Source organism: Myotis yumanensis, unplaced genomic scaffold, assembly GCF_028538775.1.
Source record: "Myotis yumanensis isolate MYYU_CA2020_CCGP unplaced genomic scaffold, mMyoYum1.0.hap1 SCAF_3, whole genome shotgun sequence".
In the NCBI taxonomy this organism is placed as follows: Eukaryota; Metazoa; Chordata; class Mammalia; order Chiroptera; family Vespertilionidae; genus Myotis; species Myotis yumanensis.
Window position 1 is genome coordinate 162856680 of NW_027223754.1, and position 19165 is coordinate 162875844.

The 19165-nt window shown below is 48.9% G+C and overlaps 1 protein-coding gene across 1 annotated transcript; it reads left to right on the plus strand.

Annotated features, from left to right (window-relative positions):
* Positions 1–7014: 7014 nt before the first annotated feature.
* Positions 7015–17782, plus strand: LOC139007108 (keratin, type II cytoskeletal 75). The gene is made up of 9 exons (XM_070410183.1): positions 7015–7500; positions 8060–8274; positions 9665–9725; positions 10074–10169; positions 10840–11004; positions 13134–13259; positions 13401–13621; positions 14986–15020; positions 17123–17782. Exons 1-9 carry the CDS (start codon positions 7015–7017, stop codon positions 17359–17361), a joined length of 1644 nt encoding a protein of 547 aa, XP_070266284.1. The 3' UTR covers positions 17362–17782.
* Positions 17783–19165: the final 1383 nt, after the last annotated feature.

The following is a 19165-nucleotide window of genomic DNA, read 5'->3' on the forward strand; positions in this document are numbered from 1 at the left end:
TTTCTGTATCCACTCACCTTGCTGAACTTTATCCCAGTTATAATGATAAGTGACGAGTAAGAGCCAGGATCCAAGGATCGACCTGCCTCCTTTCAGAATCTGTGCTCTTCCCCCGTGGGAGGGAGGTGTGGTCTCACCCAGACTCTGGCTCCATCAGTTCACCTTCTGGCCCTGGGGAGAGGTGCAGGTACGAACAAAGAAGGACTGACCTGGCCTTCCCCTAGCACTCCAGCCTTTTCTTGCTTTGCATGCCCTCTGGTGGAGATGCCATTCCCCCAGAAAGAAAAGAGCAGGCACAGGAGTGGGATGCTCACTAAATGGGGCATCTGCTGGATGATGACATCAGTTGATGCCATATTCACACACTGAGGGCAAACACCAAGCCATGCTGCCCTTGAGCTTGAGAATCCCAGCCCACACTGGGCGGAAGAGGGATGATGCTTTTGACCCAGCTGGCACAGCTTACTGCTCTCTCCTCCTCCAGCTCTGGACTCGATCCAAGCTTTATTTTGTCTTTTCTCTTTTTGAGAGCCCTTCCTGGTCTCAGAAGCCTTATTTTCCCTACTCTGACTTGTTATTTATTCTTTGGTAATGAGGAGTGGTGAGTAGAATGTGATTGTCTTTAGCCTATATTACCCTTGTCTCAAAAACTGTCTTCCAAACTTCATTATTTGTATACCCAATGTCACTCAGAAATCCAGCAAAGTCATTCAGGAATACAGTGTAAGATTACCTGTGGCATAGCTGGGTTCTGGACCCTACAGATAATTTACAGGAAGGTAGGTACATATTAGGTACATGTTTGGATTCAACTGAATCATGTGCCTACCCCAGAAAAAAAATCCCTCTCTCCTGGCAGAGCCAGAACTACACACAACACATACAAACACACACCATATAAACCAAAAGGCAAGGGCAATGTGTGCAAAGTATGAAAGCATGTGATCAATGGCAGGTCCAACTTCAGAGAGGTTAAGTGGATGTCAGTTCTTTCAAAGGGAAATTTTTAAAGAAATAGGAAAATCATATTTCAAAATCCACAAAATACCATGATGCCTAAACAACCTTATCAAGATAGAAAGTACAGGTTGCCTATCTCAGAGAGACATTAAATGCTCCAAGAAAATAAAACAAACAAATAAAAAAGAATTTCATTCATTGCAGAATCACACCCTCTACATCATTCCAGAAAAAAAAAAAAAAATAGAAATGTCACAACTTCTCTGGAGAGAGGGTATCCCTGTTTACAATTAGACCACAGAAGCCCTTTGATACTGAATTGAATTTTTCGTGCCAAGGTTCAAGTGTATTCCCTGGTCACTACAACAACAATGAAGAAACAGGTTGGTCTCCTAACATAATGCCTTTCCCCTTTCCTCACACCTCCTATTTCCCAATTCACTCATCATTTTCATTAGTCTCTGGGCTCACTCCAGGTTGACAAACTCTTGCCTAATAAACCAGTGCTTGGGGCAAATGAAAAGCACTTTGAAGTATTCCTTTATAAGGACTGGTGTCTCTCATTGGCCTGATGGGAGCACATCCAGAATTTCCCCTGGGAGGGAGTCACGCAGAGGGTGCTGGGGCATCTCTGTCCGTGGGGTCATATAGCATTTTATCCTCTTTCCAGAGAGGGAGTGAGAGCAGTGTCCTGGTCGCTCAGATGTAACCTGCATCACAGACATGGCACTGGTCTGTTCAGTGGAAACTATTTCATCCCATCAGTCTCCAGAAATATGTCTGATTTTGCACCCGGGGAGCCTTCTGCAAAGCTGCACATCAATTGCATGTTGAGTGCAAACAAAAAGAGCAGCTCATTGAGTCCTCTGCTGAGTCCTTCAAACAGACAAATTCTTTTGTAATAATGAGTCGTGGGCTGTAATTTTTCATCCCTCTGTGTCTGGACTTTTGATTGTTTACCCCTTTTAAATTGGGCAATTGAGAGGTACGCTTCTCCAGCGACCTTAAGTCAATCTCTCCCAGCTTAATGATTTGTGGTTTCTCAGCATCATTGTCACTTTCACCATCCTCATTATCAGTGTGTGCTCACTCGGTGCCTGCAGGTCAGCTGGGCATCAGACTGCCCAGAATGAGCAAGGGTTCCTAGGCCAAGGCTGGTTGTCCCACGGGCCCAACCCTCTGGGAGATGGTGGAAAACATGACCCCACATCCAGAAGCTTCTGCCTATGGAAACCCAGGTAAATGATGCATCACCAAGATATCTCAGACAGAAACACAGCTTTACAGACAAGGTAGGTGAACGTTCAGCAGATAAACACAATCCCATCGTAAGTATTCTTGGATGGCTTACCTCTGTGATTTATCCATGAGAAATGTTAAATCAAGCCAGCTCCCCAGCCTCTCCTCCCCTGCTCAGGAGGCTACGTCTTCTTGTGTGTGCCCGAAATGTGACCCTTGGAGCCAACAGGGAGAGCAAGGCTCATCTGAAGCCCTCAAATTCCATCCTATGATTGGTCATGCCACTCCCTTCCAGGAAGAGCTGCAGGGGCACCCCATTTCACCCCCACTTTCCTTTCCAGCAATGTCCCTAGATGGCAGCCCCTGAGCACCAACCAGAGAGACTTAGTGAAATGCTCCAGTCCTGGGAACAAATGAGGCCATTAGAGTGGTCAGAGGGGAATGGCCAAGATGCACCTTGAATCCTCTTGTCTAAATCCCTTCAGGTGCTTTCTGTGAGGTTACAATGTGAGGCCCTTGAGATGCTACCATTGCACCAACCTTCTCACTGTAGGAGAGTCTCCAAGTGTGATTCCAGGCAATGGGGAGCTTTTCTCCCTGAGCTCTATGATGGGAGGGAAGCTTGGGGTGAATATGGGCATCAGGAAGAATCAGAAGCCCTGCCTCGGCCACCAAACGGCTGTCTGTTCTTGTCCTTGGTGTCCTCATCTCTAAGGTCTCCTTCAGGTTCTAAAAGACTGACTCTGCACCTTCGCTTTACTTCTTTGTCCTATGCACCCAGTCGGCAACATGTTCATGTGTGGATTATTGTTTTGTGCATGTTCCTAAGACACGTGTGTCCATGCTTTGCACGTGTACACCTGTTGGATGTGTCTGAAGGATTTGACCATGGAGGGAAGGGGTTGCTCCATCTTGTTTCTCCTCAACACATGTTTGAATGGAAAAAGCACCCAATTTTGCTGCTAAAATTGACTGAAGGGACCTTGAGGGTTGCCTGCTCACCTGCATAAAGCTCTGCACCCACCTGCCCATCAAATTTGTGCCCAAGTGAAATGCCTGGCTATATGGGTGGTAAAGGGAGAAGATCGGGTGACGTCTGGCCATGTGCAAGTACATGTTCCAAGTCCTGAATCTTGGTGGTTTCTTGAGGTCCACTGGCACATTTAGTCCCTTTGGGGAACAATATTGCCACTGAATGCAGGAACAAAGGGGTCCATGAGGTGGAGGGTGTGACCCCCATAGAGAGGCTGGGTGCACCTTACAGATACCAAATATTGAGGAAGTCTGCTGCCCTGACATGAATAGTCAAGGTGAAAAGTGTTTCTGATTAGGAGTCTCGGGTGTCACCACAATGGAACTGTCTTCTCCACACTCTAGGAGCTGTAAACTGGGAGACCCAGGTTATGACTGCACCTCCAAATGGCCTCCACTGCCCTTTCATTGTGAGCTCCAGGGGGGAGGGCTTTGTCTGCCTTTTCACGGCTCTGTTGCCTGTGCTTAGAACATCAAACACCTGGCACTTAGTAGTTGCTAATAAACATTTATTAACTGCAGGCAGGACTCTCCAAGATAGTAGGAGAGTGCTGTCTGGGAGGGATCTAGCTTTTGAGGGACTCGGGGAGGGAGGTGGTAGGGGCCTGAGTCCTTAGACATTGTGCTTAGGGACCCTGGTTCTGTGCAGCAGGTCAGCCTGCTCTAGGGGTTTACCTAATACCTGCTGTCCTTGTCCAGCCTACCCTGCTCTGGCCCTCCTCTTGGTGCACCCTCCACTCCCTCACCTGGACAGGCATACCTCCACTGACTTCCACAGCCCTAGTTGCCACCTGGCCCAGTCTCCTTGAAATCCACCACAATCAATGGCCTCAGGGTCCCTCTGAGGATGGGAGAGACAACCCTGAGAAGGACGGGCAGGGAACAAGGACATCAAAGAGTTTGGCACTCCCGGCCTTGGGCACCAGAGCACATACCATCACTCTTGAATCCACCACTCCCCAAAACCTCAAGGAAACTCCTCCAAGAAAGACCCAATAATACAAAGTTGGAGACTCAGGAGATCTGGAGAACAGACAGGAATGCAAACCTGTGTCAACTGAACTTCTGCCACAATTCTATCTGTGAAACACCCTAAACCTCAGAGGTAAATTCACACCCAGACCACCAGAAAACTAACGCAGGTGGAAAAATACACTGATGTGCAAGCCACGCATGGGTGTTCTCAGGGAGCAATGTAAAGGGGTTAGTGTCTGTGCACAGTTTATCTGAGAAGGCTTCTTGGGGGTGAGAATAAAACTGGAGGTTAAAATAAAAACAAAGAAACCTTCCTTGGCAGGAAGGAAAGAAGGTGTTCCTAGTCTCTAAGTTTCAAGGTTTTAAAGGAGGTAGTGACACTGGCTATAAGGTCTAGGTGTTCAGGTAGACATTGTCTACCAGGGTAAAGGTGACAATGAAGGTCAAAGGTCACAGAAGGGGGAGTGAGGAAGAAAGGGAAGTAAAAGACTTATCTATTTCCATCTATATTACAGAAGTCAGTGAGTAAGACAATCTAGCTTTGGAAACACCAATCCAGGTGAAAAAATTAGAGAGAGGAGGCAAAGAAGGAAGGAAGTGGGCCACTCCAGACAAGAACTGATGACTGAGAGAAACAAGAATGGAAAGGGATGAGAGGCAGGCTGGGTGAACCTGGCAGGGCGGGGGGGGCGGGGGGGGGGGGGGGCGGGAATTTCAGGAAATGAATGACCCAGGAGGAAAAGCAGATGGAGCCAGCTTCCGCTCGGGAGGCTTGATGGGAGAAAGCTGTGGCAGTTCCCACTCCCATAGGCATGCCCACTAAGGCACTCCCAGGCCTTGACCCTTTGTTTCACAGGAAGCTCTGAAGGGTTTAGTCAGCACGGCTCAGAAAACAAGCATCCTTCTTCTGGGAGAAAGATGATCATGCAAGGAGTACAGAAAACAAAGACAATTATTCTTTCCACCCCAGACGCATGCACCACCCCAGCTAGGACCTGGGAGCACTGGCCACCAGGTGAGAACTCCTGTGCTCCTCTTGGCCTATATCAACAAAAGCTATGATTCATAGGTTCCCGGTGGAAACTGAGACTCTCAAACAATCTCTTGATGGAGGAGAGGCCCACCCCTGGCCTTGGCTCCAAGGAGGAAATAGCTCAGACAACAGAGATCCACACCTCTAAGTGCCAAGCTGCCATTCCAGGTGCCAAGCGTCTGCCAGCCCATCAGTTACCGTGTGCTTTAAGAAGAGCACCTGTGTGGCAAGACCACGGGCTCTTGCTCTACTTCTAGCTAGGCAATGTCCATCTGTTTAATTTTCCATTCAGGGATGCAGCTTCCTCATCCACAAAAAGGAGACTAAATGCATTTCAGGTCCTCTCTCACTCTGCCACCCTCCAAAACCACTGCAAGGAGCAAGAAGTCAGCAAGATTAAAGGGATCTAACAATGTCTCTGTCTGATTCCCCCAGGGTAGAGACAGGAGGATGAGAGGCAGATAAAAGGGGAACAAGGAGCCTTGTAGACTTTTCAGTTTTAGTCAGACAGAGGAGAGCGGGCATAGTCAATAAGGAAAAAGGAAAAATCCTCTACTTGGTGCAACCACTGGAGCTCTTTGACGAAGGATTAAAGGGTGAGGACCCTGGCCTTCAGTAGGAGGAGTGGCCAGTCTGGGAGACTTCTGGAATTAAGCAGCCTCAAACAGCAGGGAGGGAGTGCTTTGCTGTCTACCACCTTTTCATAAATTACCTAGTGGGATTCACAGTCATCTTCCCAACAGGACCACGAGTTTCCTATAAAAGAAAAAGAACGTGTATTGTGTTTCTTTCAAACTCGCCATAGAATGGACTGGCACTTCATTTATACTCGCTTGATAGTGTCAGGAGAGAAGACTGAACATTTACTCACATGGTCAAGGCATTGCAAAAGTTGTTTTCATACATGAATACTCATCAGAAACCCGTCTTTAAAGACATCCAGACTGAGGCTCAGAGACCTCTGTGATTGGCCAAAGGTCTCACAACGAGTACAGGGCAGGCCTGGGATTCAACCCTGTCTACTCTCATGGCTTCTCTCCACGGCAGAGGGCCTGGTCTTTAATCACGTTGCATTGGAATAGACAGGACATACATGCACGTGCACATTCATGCTCCAGAATTTCCTGTGACCTGAACAATAGAGATGGAAGCTTAAGAGTAAAATAAAGGGACAATCAAAACTCAGTGGATTCCTGAGAAAGATGAGGTTAGAGCAGGATTTTCAAGATCTGGAGAGACAGCTTGGTGGGAGGCGGGAGACTGGGCAATAATAGCTGAGAAAATGCTCAGGGGTGGGAATCACAGCTAAGGGATAAGAAGGAACAGGAAACAATAAATCGCAGTCACTTGTAATGACACAAGATGTTTGGACAGGGGAGAGTCGGTCCCAGGCCTAAGAAAACGGTTTAGAAATGAGGCAGTGTTTTTAGAGTCCATTATCAGATGCATGATTAGGACATGACTGAAAGCAATTAATGTGCTTCTCATTCACTTGCTGATCAAGTTGCAACTGGAAAGGATTTTGCACATGGGGGAGGCGTGCCAGGGAACCAACCAGTGGCTCCTACACCATTTCCAGAGGGGAGCTGAGTGTGAGCTCAGGGCTGGCAAATGCCTAAGAGATGCCATCAGAGGCCTTGATCAGCACTGCCCCGCCCCTCCCAGAGGCCCATAAAAGCCATGGGGCCTGGGGCTCCCCAGATACCCTGTCTTCTCTATCCCCCTTCATACACATCTGCACCAGGAGCTCCTCTTGCCCCCCTTTCTCAGCAGCCATGTCCAGGCAGTCCACCATCACTTTTCAGACCGGCAGCCGCAGGGGCTTCAGCACCACCTCAGCCTCCGGGCGCCCTCGCTTCAGCTCAGCCTCTCTGGCCCGCACCACAGGGGGCAGTGGAGGGCTGGGAAGAATCAGTGGTCCAGGGGCCAGCTTTGGAAGCCGCAGCCTCTACAACCTAGGGGGGACCAAGCGGGTCTCCATCAGTGGGAGTGGCAACAACTTCAGAAGTGGCTTTGGTGGTAGGGCAAGCAGTGGGTTTGGGGTCAGCAGTGGCTTTGGCTATGGGGGTGGAGTGGGCGGGGGCTATGGGAGTTCTGGCTTCCCTGTCTGCCCCCCTGGAGGCATTCAAGAGGTCACCGTCAACCACAGTCTCCTGACTCCCCTCAACCTGCAAATCGACCCCACCATCCAGAGAGTGCGGAAAGAGGAGCGAGAGCAGATCAAGACCCTCAACAACAAGTTTGCCTCCTTCATCGACAAGGTGAGCCAGGAGCTGCTTCTGCTCCATTGGGTTGGGCTGGCAGGACCTCTTGGAGCGGCCCCTGGATCAGAGGGGAAGCAGCAACGCAACAACCTCCCTGCTAGGCACATCTGATTAGCAGGCGCCTTCCAGTGAGGTGAGATATTTACAAGTGGGACCAGCTTGCTCCAAGGGACCTTGTGAAAATTTCTCTGTATCCTGCTTGGGAGCCATGTGGGCTGGTTCAGTCAACACCAGGAAAGTTAAGTTGTTCTTTGCAGGAGGAGTTCCCACTAAGCCAACTAACCTAACCCAGAGCAGGCTTTGTCGAGACTGTCAACCCAAGAATAGAGGCTCCCCATCGAGGCCTCCAAGCCCCACTATACTAGTTCTATGGAAGCCCCTGAGCACTGTGGGGTAGCTTCAAGGGCTTTCTCATCTTGACTTGGAGTTGATGTATGGGTGTCTTCTGAGAAGTATACTTTTCTTCTTTCCCTCGTTAATTGGAGTATCTGGCTCCAACTAATTTCTCAAGTCTCCCCAGTTTCTCAGGATTTCATTCTCTTCTTTCCCACTCTAGGTGCGCTTCCTGGAGCAGCAGAACAAGGTCCTGGAAACCAAGTGGAGCCTCCTGCAAGAGCAGGGCACCAAGACGGTGAGGCAGAACCTGGAGCCCTTCTTTGATGCCTACCTCAATGACCTCCGCCGGCAGCTGGACAGCGTCACCAGTGAGAGGGGCAGGCTGGACGCTGAGCTGAGGAACATGCAGGACGTCGTAGAAGATTTCAAAGTCAGGTAGGTGGGAGAGGGGCTTCTGGTCACACGCAGTCATCTCTGGGTGCAAAAGAGCAAATGCTAGTATCAGCTGGGAGGTTTGGAACTTGCAGTCATTATCCCATAAGATGAAGACAGTATGGTGGGAGGTGGCAGAGGTACCCCCATCCCATGCATCACTATTTATAAGAAGCCTATCCTTCCCTGTCTACACAACTACAAAAGGGTATCTATATCACCTAACAGACTATTGTTACTCTGGAAAGCATAATATTATTTCAAGGTGAGCATGTGGTTTAACTCCACTGGCCACGGGCTCTATTATTAAGATGGCTTGCATTTCCCAGGATGCACACTAGAGTAAAATGAGGTAATCTGGTCCTCCTCGGGCAGCAGTTCTCAACCTGTGGGTCGCGACCTCTTTGGCGGTCGAACGACCCTTTCACAGGGGTTGCCTAAGACCATCCTGCATATCAGATATTTACATTACGATTCATAACAGTAGGAACATTACAGTTATGAAGTAGCAACGAAAATAATTTTATGGTTGGGTCACAACATGAGGAACTGTATTTAAAGGGCCAGAAGGTTGAGAACCACTGTCCTCAGGAGGCTAAATTTGACTGGCGATCACCCAGGCCACAGTTGGTGAGGTATCCAGGGGGAAGGGGTAGTCCTCACTGACCCTTTAGCTGCCTTACCCTTGGTTTCTGAGTTAGAGCTACACTTACTTGCTAAAAGCGTACTGCTCAAACAGCTGCCCTGAGGCTCAGTGAAAATATACCCAAATCTACCAGGAACACTGTCCTGAACAAAGTTTACAGCAGGCGCTTGGGGGAGCAAAAAAACTTTCTTAATATATTTTTATTGATTTCAGAGAGGACAGGAGAGGGAGAGAGAGATAGAAATATCAATGATGAGAGAGAATCACTGATCGGCTGCCTCCTGCACACCCCACACTGGGGATCAAGCCCACAACCCAGGCATGTGCCCTGACAGGGAATCAAACTGTAACCTCTTGGTTCATAGGTTGATGCTCAACCACTGAGCCATGCCAGCCCGGCAGAGACAACAAAATTTTTTAAAATTCAAATTGTACATCTCTAAGAAGATAGAGTTGCATAAATACATATTTCTATTTCCGTAAGTTCCATGCTCACCTTCTAGTCTTAGAAAAGAAAGAAGAATGGGGGTGGGGCGGGTTAACCTTCTAGCAGAAGAAATTATTCTCCTTTTATAGAAGGAGAAGTAAAGGTTAAGTAAATCACCCAAAGTCACGCATAGGCTAGCAGAAGAGCTGGAGGGGATTTGAGGTCTCTTAACTCTTGTTGCACCAGCACCCTCCTCCTCAGCCTGGGAAGAACTCCATCAAAGCCTTGCTCAATAGCACACCCCCTTCCTCTGCTCACAGGTATGAGGACGAAATTAACAAGCGCACTGCTGCTGAGAATGAGTTTGTGGCCCTGAAGAAGGTGGGTGGAAATGTCTCTCAAAGGAGAAGATTCAAAATTGAATCTTGGAGTGTGGGGAGACCCAACCCTTGGGCCACTCAAGAAATGTCACATGACCTGGAGAATATTTGGAGAGTTCAAACCTGCCAAAATGCTCCCTCTGTATTTATGGCCCCACTGCCCCTGCTTAGGGTTTTGTTAGCCCAGGGAACTCAAACCTCTAGTTCTCACCCACCCCAACCCCCAACCCCAGATGCAGAGTTTGCTAAAATCCAACCTAGAAGGGCCAGAGAGGAGTCTGCTCAGCTTCTCTGGGACTTGCTGCTTATGGCTGGGGTCTCAGAGGAGCACCGTGTGCTGTTGTTTCAGGATGTGGATGCTGCCTACATGAACAAGGTGGAGCTGGAGGCCAAGGTCAGCTGTCTGACCGACGAGATCAACTTCTTACGGATGCTCTATGAGGAAGTAAGAGCCTGCAAATGTGTCTATCCTCCTTAGGTCTGGCCCCTGGAAAGAAAGGGGTGCCTCAGAGAGCATCATACCCATAGTGGCCCCACCCGCCATTGTGCCCCAGGTGCTCCAAACTAGGGTTTGGAAGGTCGGGGGACCCAGGAGAACTGCTTGAAATCTTGCCACACTAAAGCCTACTCCAGCTGTGGGGCTTATGCCCCGCCCCATAGCATATTGAGGAAAGAGTGCTGATTCTTGAATCCCAGGTTACTGGGTAGCATTCCCAAGGGATTCAAGACTCACATTTCCATTCCCCCTCCCAGAAAAGTTCAGAAAGGCAAGCTGTGCCTCAGCTCACTGGTCAACTTCTTGACCTCTGGGGACACTTCATTCTGGGCACTGTACTTGGAAACAAGAGACCTGGGCCTGTGGGAGGGAGAGAGAAGCAGGGAGGGATAAAAACATACTGTGAAGGGGGCAGAGGGCCCTAAAAATCATCTGATCCTAAAGAAACCCTCTATTGTTAAGGAACCCCATAAATGCTGGGAGTGCCCAGGGAAAAACAGAAGACTCCCTGCCAGGAATGCCAAAGGAGGGCTTCCTGACCTTGATGGGTGGTCAACCGCATGATTTCAAGATCCCTTCTTTACATGCCTTGATGACCCTGAGTTTACTGACCCTGCAGGAGCTGTCCCAGATGCAGACCCAGGTCAGCGACACCTCCGTGGTACTGTCCATGGACAACAACCGCAGCCTAGACCTGGACAGCATCATCGCTGAGGTCAAGGCCCAGTACGAAGACATTGCCAACCGCAGCCGGGCTGAGGCTGAGTCTTGGTACCAGACCAAGGTGAGTGTGGGCACCTCTGTGATAGGGTTCAGGACTAGTGTTTTCTGAAGCCCCAAATCATCATTTAACTATTAGCCACAAGTTTCCAGAAACATGTGAGCATTTCCATCTCTTTCAACTTGGCAGAAGCATCTCTGATCCTATGAAAACTTGGCTTGAAATGTGTATGGAAACCCACCCATGCACACTATTATGGGGTCAGGTGATGCTAGGCGCTCAGGACAGCCACCACCCCCACATCACTTATGATCTGGTTAGGGGTTGGGTGAGACTCTAAAACAGCCCAGAAACAGTCATAAAGCTGTTTCTAAATGGCTTATTTATTCGGTACATGTTTATAGAGATCCTACAATATGCCAAGGAGATTACAGAGTTGTAAATTAATAAACTGCAAACAGAACCCAAGGTCTGGGAGACCTGAACTGAATAGACAATCTTGGAAGGGAAAAGACAACATCAACAAAAAGCTTCCAAGAACAGGTGCATTTTCAATCCACTTTGGAAGCAGCAAGGTACAAAAGAGTGCTGAGCGCTCTAACCGGTTTGGCTCAGTGGATAGAGCGTCGGCCTGCAGACTGAAAGGTCCCAGGTTTGATTCCGGCTAAAGGCATGTACCTTGGTTGCAGGCACATCCCCAGTAGGAGGTGTGCAGGAGGCAGCTGATCGTTGTTTCTCTCTCATCGATGTTTCTAACTCTCTATCCCTCACCCATCCTCTCTGTAAAAAATCAATAAAATATATTTTAAAAAGAATGCTGAGCAAGCTGTTCAGGGCTGAGCAAGCAGTTCTGTGGGGCTGGAAGGCAGAAATTAGCACTTTGCTAAGCAAGAGAATTTGTATCTGGAAGAAAGAGGTTGGGACAACCAGAGAGAGCTACTGTCCAGAAGTGCAGATGGCAAGAAGGCCTGGCTTTGGAGGTTATAGTAAACAGGATAGTCCAGTGAAGGAGATGAGCGCCCTGACAAATTCAGACGCTTTTCAGGGGGCAGCTGCTCACCTACAGGCTGCCTCGTATCCCTTGCCCTGCTCTGTGCACTCATACCTTAGTCCCTACCCCTGCAAGGTGGTGGGAAGGAAGAGGGAATCAGCTGACAGGGGTGCACAGTGTAAAGGCAGCCCTTTGATGGTGAGTGGAGGTGAAATACACTTAACCCCCAAGTGGAGTGGTTGAAATTTACAGCAAATTATTTCTTTTGTTGGTGATGCTGTTGTTCCCTTTAACTGTGTGTATCCAAAAACAGGAGCTGAGCTTTTCGGCATTTTCAAAATCCAACAGATAATCGTTCAGGCAGGGGCCCTTCTTTCGTTGGGAAAGGTGTGGGTTTCACTCCAGTCCACTCAACACGGGGTGCACTTATTTCTCCTAAATGAGTACATCCTGGATGTGCACCAAGGTGAGATGGGGAGCTGCCTGAGATGGAGATTCTGTTACAAAGTCTTCAGAACTGGGCCCTCTACAGCCTCGGCTCCACCCAACACCATTTCCTTGCAATGTCATCCCGTTTCCCCAGCAGTGGTGTCTGAAGGGCTACCAAAATTCATGATCACAATCAGTCTGGATGTATGTTCTGTGACCAGGAGCTTCCCAAGGACAGTGACCAAGTCTCTCTCATTCCCAGAGCTCACCACGCTTCTTCGGGCCCCAGGGTCCTCACATAGGCTGTTTCCAGTCTGAAGTGGTCTCTCCCCAGCCAGTCACTTAGCTCCTTCCCTCCCATCCTTCTGAGCACAGCTCAAGCATCTCCATCCCTGGAAAGACTGCCCTGTCCCACTTCCATAGCTGGGTCAGATTCCTTTATTACACTCTGGTAGGGCTTTGTTAAGTTCCTAAGGGGCACTTTTCTCAGTTTGGAACTATATATTCAATAATATGCTGCTTTGATTAATGTCTATCTCCCCCCAGTAAACTGTAAGCAGGGGTCTATGTTCTTCACAATATTCTCAAAGCCTAGTACGTGCCCATCAAGTAGACATGCTCAAGAAATACCACCTGAATAAATGAGTGAAGGAATGTGTGAATGATCAGTGAATGGATGGGCCTGCTGTGGCGCTGATGGCCAGGCTGTGCATACAGGGAGTCCTAGCTCTGGCATTTGAACAGATGACTGACTCTGTTCTGGTTCCTTCAGTATGAGGAGCTGCAGGTCACAGCGGGCAGACACGGCGATGATCTTCGAAATACCAAACAAGAGATCTCTGAGATGAACCGGATGATCCAGAGGCTGAGAACCGAGATTGACAACGTGAAGAAGCAGGTAAAGTTTAGGCAGGGCCAAGAATTCCCTGCACACTCATTTCTCCTGGGTCATTCTGCCATGTGCATAGGACTCCAACCAAGAAGCATCACATGTCCAGAGGCTACCAGAAAGGCTCTCAGCTTCTTCCTTTCCTCACAGTGCTCCAGCCTGCAAACAGCCATCGCTGACGCAGAACAGCGCGGAGAACTGGCCCTCAAGGATGCACGAGCCAAGCTGGTGGACCTGGAGGAAGCCCTGCAGAAGGCCAAGCAGGACATGGCCCGGCTGCTGCGCGAGTACCAGGAGCTCATGAACGTCAAGCTGGCCCTGGACGTGGAGATCGCCACCTACCGCAAGCTGCTGGAGGGCGAGGAGTGCAGGTGAGGGCAGAGGCAGTAACTCCATCCCAGCTGCCTGGCTATTCCTAGGGCTTCAGATTGCTGCAGCCCTCTCCTCAACTGGAAAGGAGAGCAAAATGCAGGTGGAATTGAATTATGACAAAGAATACAGGTGCAATTTTTTTTCATGTTAGTGAATCATTATCAAATTCCCAGTTTGAGGTACAACTACCTACAGCACCCCATAGAAATCTAGGACCTGATCAGGTCTAAGTCATCAAGTTCTATCAAAGGAGAAATCTGGGTACATGGCAGGGCTGGATGTGTGGTATGAAAGGCTCTGGACCGAGAATAAATTGTCCTAGGAGTTAGGCTAACAGGCTATGCAACCTTAGCAAAGTCAGTACCCCCTCTCTGGCCCTCAGTTTCTTCAAAGATAGAATAGAGAGCAGGTCACATGATCTGGCTCAGTGGAAGCTTTGTGCTCTGCCAGTTACCAGCTGTATGACCCAGAGCAAATTACTTAACTTCTCCATTCCTCAGTGTCCTCACCTGTACAAAGGGGATAACCATAGTTTCTAGCTCATATGTTTTTAAGAGTGTTAATATAGGGGCTATACATGAAGCTCTTAAAATAATGCAGGGTATACAAAAAGTGTACATTAAATAATCGTTACCATTCAGTTTAGTGGCCAAAGATATGGGCTTTGGTGTCAAATGAATCTGGCTTCAAATTGTAATGCTGGACAAATTAACTAACCTCTCTGAGCTTGAATTTCTCCATCTGTAAAACTGGGATAATAACACCTACTTAATGGAGTTGTTGAGAGAATTAAGTGGCAGAATGTAGGTAACAGGTACCCAATAATTGTTAGCTCTTTTAGTGTTCTAAGTGTGTATTTATAAATGAATGCCAGTTCTGTCCTCAAGATGCTAAAACAAAATTACTCTATTTGCTACCGCGATAATAGACTGATTATTGCGAGTGTTATGTTTATGACTCAGCCTCCTCTCCACACCTATAATAACCTTAGCACTGCCCAGTGCACGACAATGGTCCATTGTTCAGAGAGAATTCTTCTTGTTCTATGACAAGTCCTGCCTTTTCAATGACACCAGTGTATGATGGCTTTAATTTTCATAAGGTGTCTACCTAGTCTAAACCAAAAATGGGCTTCTGGGATTACAGGTTTTACTCCTATGAACCTCTAACTCCACATTATTTCATTCATTAAATTATTACTTTTTAATATTACTAGTATTTAAATAATTTCAGCCTCCACTATTTCTGCAATAAAAATAAAGGGTTTGTAATGCATTTAAAACAATTACAAAAATGTCATTTTAAATGCCCACAAACTTCTGGACACAACAGTAACCTCTTTCTCCCCTCTCCTTCCAATCAGGCTGAGTGGAGAGGGTGTTTCTCCAGTTAACATCTGTGAGTACGACATTCTTTGCATCATTTGGAGTGTTTGTGATTGGGGGATGGAGGGGTGGTGGGCGCGCATGAGGCATTGGAGAGGATCCCACCAAAAGGGTTCATTTTGAGATGGTCTGACTTTCTGAATTTGTTAAAAAGAGAACCATCTTAGGAGAGAGTCTTCCATGTCACAATACTGACCTCTTTGTAAGTGTGTGAGTGCCACAAAGGGGCACTGGGAGGTTTGCTGAACTCCTTCTGCATAGAAGACCATAGACCACACCTCCCCTCTCCCAGGACTTCACACTGTTCTCCGTGGGGCTGCAAGTCTGGCTCAGAGATGAGTGTCCGATGCAGACAGACTTTATGAAAACTCTTGGTCTGCCCTCAGCCTTTGGAGGGAGCCTTCATGCTGAGCACAAGGGCATTGCTATTTAGATAGCCTTTTCCCGGAACAATTTGGGAAGAAGCCCTACTGCTTGTCTCAACTCTGTAGATTATAACTATAGAGAGTAACCAAGAGTTTTCAGGGCAGTGAGAGCACCATACACATAGCAGGGGGTGCAGCGGCTGAGGAATGAGAAGCTTTCGCAAGCTGGCCCAACCCCCCGGCAGAAGGCGTCACTCAGAGCTCAGTGCTGGCACCTTGAGGCCAACAGAAATGACTTCTACAACATACACTCTAAAAGTGAGTTTTGTTTCTCTATGTGAGATTCACAAAAGCAATTGATTATATTAGCCAATGGTTCTAGAAGGCTGAGCTCTCAACCACCCAGGTGTCCATCCGTGAAGTCTTTGTCCACAGTTCTCAACTTGTGGGTCGCAAACAATGAAAATACATCCTGCATATCAGATATTTTCATTATGATTCATAACAGTAGCAAAATTACAGTTATGAAGTAGCAACGAAAATAATTTTATGGTTGGGGGTCACCACAACATGAGGAACTGTATTAAAGGGTCGTGACATTCGGAAGATTGAGAACCACTGGGTCTCCAGAGATCCTCAAAGTTAATTTGGGGAATGGACGGCACCACCTCTAAAGTTTCCATTCTCTTGAAAGCATCTGAAAGTCTGTGTTGGTTTCCAAGGGCTGCCACAACAAAGTACACAAACTGGGTAGCTTAAAACAACAGATGTTTATTGCCTCACCGTCTGCAGACTAGAAATCCCAAACCGAGGTGCCAACGGGACCGTGCCTCCTCTAAAACCTATAGGGCAGAATGCCCCCTTGCCTCTTCTAGCTTCTGGTGGTTGCTGTCAATCCTTGGCTCACCACTCCAATCTCTGTCTTTGTGGTCAAATGGCCATGTTCTTGTGTGTCTGTCTTCACATTAGGACACCTTCCCTCTTCTTATAAGGACCGCTGGTCATACTGGGCTAGAGCCCACCCTAATGATTTTCCTCTTAACTTGGTTATATCTGCAAATATTCCAAATAAGGTCCCATTCTCAGGTACTGGGGGTGATGACTTCAACATATTTTTTGAAGGACACAATTCATCCCATAACAGAATCTATTTTTTATTTCAACTTTTCTTCTCAAGAACCCAAAGTAGGAGACTAGATGTTTAAGGTGGTGGTGGTGGTGGTGGTTATAAAAGTTAGGAAAAGAACAGGTTGGGATGAGAATAGTTGGCTGGCCAATGGGTTGGCTGTCACTTGGTCTATCAAGAATATTCCAGCCCCGCTTCTGGGATTCTGAGCACAGAGGCTGGGGGACACCAAGGAAAGCACGTACGTGCCTCCCTATGAGCTTCCAGAAGGAAGGGAGACACCAGAGCCGGGTCCGCAGGGGGGAGATGGGACAGCGCAGCAGGGGGGAGTGGGCAGGATCAAAAGGGAAGGCAACTGGACTGGAACAGCTTCCCAGAGAAGAGAAGTCTCCATTAAGTTCTGGAAGGAAGAGAGAGGCATGGAGTAGTTGCGGGGCGGCAGAAAGCCATTCTAGACTGGGAGGATGCAGAGCTGCTGCACAGAGAGGACCCGGCTGAGGCACAGCACAGTGATCCCACTACACCCTGCCCCCCCTCCCCAGGAACTTCAGGGCACAGGCCCTGACACCCCCAGTGTCTTCTCTCCTGCCTTTGAACCTGACCACATCTCCTCTCTTCCCACAGCTGTGGTCACCTCCACTGTTTCCAGTGGCTACGGCAGTGGCAGTGGCATTGGAGGTGGAGGCCTGGGTCTCGGTGGGGGCAGCGGCTATTCCTTCAACACCAGCGGTGGGCACAGCTTGGGCATGGGGCTGGGAAGCTCCGGCTTCAGTGCCAGTAGCAGCCGGGGCCTTGGGGGCAATGGCTCCAGTGTCAAGTTTGTCTCCACCACGTCCTCCAGCCGAAAGAGCTATAAACACTAAGTACAGCCACTCACTCCCTCTCCCCGGTCCTGAAACCAGGTTTACCCACTGACCTGGCCTGTGTGCACACGCCCCTGGACCCCTGGGTCCTTCTCCTTCTTCTCCCCGTCACAAGGCCCACCTGTGCTGCTAGGAAGCCTGGCATCCTGGTAAACCCCAGTCTCCAACCTGAGCCAGCCTCTGCCCTCCTGACAGTCCCCCAGACTGCCCCTGGAGCCCTCTCTGTGCCAGAGCACAGACTTTCAAGATTCACATTCGGCTTGTCTTGCAGAGACTCCCCTTCAGCTCCGCCTCCCTCCCTCCAGATGCAGAAATGCGGAGTCTGTGTCTCCCAGACCATCTTAATGCCAGGTTGTCAGGCCCCCTGTCTCACGGTGCTTATAAACTGCCCGCTGGGAGTGAGGGCTCCCTCTCTCCCCTCTCTGGAATGTGTCAATTAAATGTATGTGTAATGTGTTTGGTGTCCAGCCCTCTGTTTGGAATGGTGACGGAGCACAGAACACTTCTTCTCCTCCTCCCCCTCCCCCTCCTCCTCCTCCTCCTCCTCCTCCCAGCACAAGGCCTCACACAAGGAGTACCCAGAGCACATCAGACTTCCCTTCCCCACTTCTCCCCAGAGTTCAGAAGGCTGGACTGGGGGGAGATGGGAAGGACAGGAAGGCAGACTCCGCACCCAAGCTTCTGCCCACTTCCTCCTACCCCTCATTGAGATGTCTTCTTTGAAAAGCCCCAGCCCCTGGGCAGAAGCTCTGCCCAGCTTCCCCACTACGTATGTCATGCAGGGAGATGCCATCCCTCCCAAAGCCAGACTGTTTCTCCAAAACACTGACGTAGGGTGGGGGGCCCAGCCCTGTGCCAGCAAAGGGACCATTGTTCCCTGACAGCTTCAAACTTGCAGACCTGAGCAGAGAAATCACAGGGGAGGAGCGGAGTTAAAAGCCAGCCCCGGGGCAGCACCTTCACTTAGCACAGGAGACATTTAGGCCCATAATTGCAGCAATGAGACATCCGGAAGCACCCACATTCCTGAGTTTACAGTCTCCTGGACCCCTCTCATCAGGGAAAATTGGGAAGGATTGAAAAGGAAAGGATGGCAAGAAGGAGAGAAATGGCACTGAGAACAATTGTTAAACATCCCTGGTGGAGGGGGAGGATCAAGTTAAGAGCTGAAACAAGAGGAGTAGAGGGGGCAGGAGTTTGCTTCTCTGTAACAAGCCACCTCTCTCCGTTGCTATGAGGTGCAGTCAGGCCACTGGGCCCCCACATTGGCGCAGCAGTCACTGGCTATCTGAGGTCTGCCAAGTCTCTTAACTACTACATGCCTCAATTGCTTCATGTGCAAAACAAGAACAGTAATAGCCACCACGTGGTGCTGTGTAAAGATTAAATGAGAAGGCAGGTGTAAAACAGCTACCCATGGCAGCCATTCAGGAAATGTTAGCAATTTTTATTGCCCTCTACCCTCACAAAGTTATTATGAGAATCAAATGACACAATGATTGCAACTGACCTGCCACATGGTCTTGCACAGATTGAGGCCTCAATAAATGGGGTTTCTTTATAAGTGATAGGAAGTGCTTGGGTTCAAAGTCCAAGACCTGGAAATCAAGAAGAAAGGAGCCGATGAGACGCAGTGGGAGTGTCAACAGCATGTGGCAGAAAACCTGGGCAAGTGGGGGCCTCAGGACCCAGGCCTGCCCAGGGCTCGAATGCCCAGGCCCAGTCCTGCCCTAGGTAGGGAGTTCCCATGATGATTAGCGGGGCAGGAAGATGGGCCGTGGCCAGACATGCCATTGAGATGAAC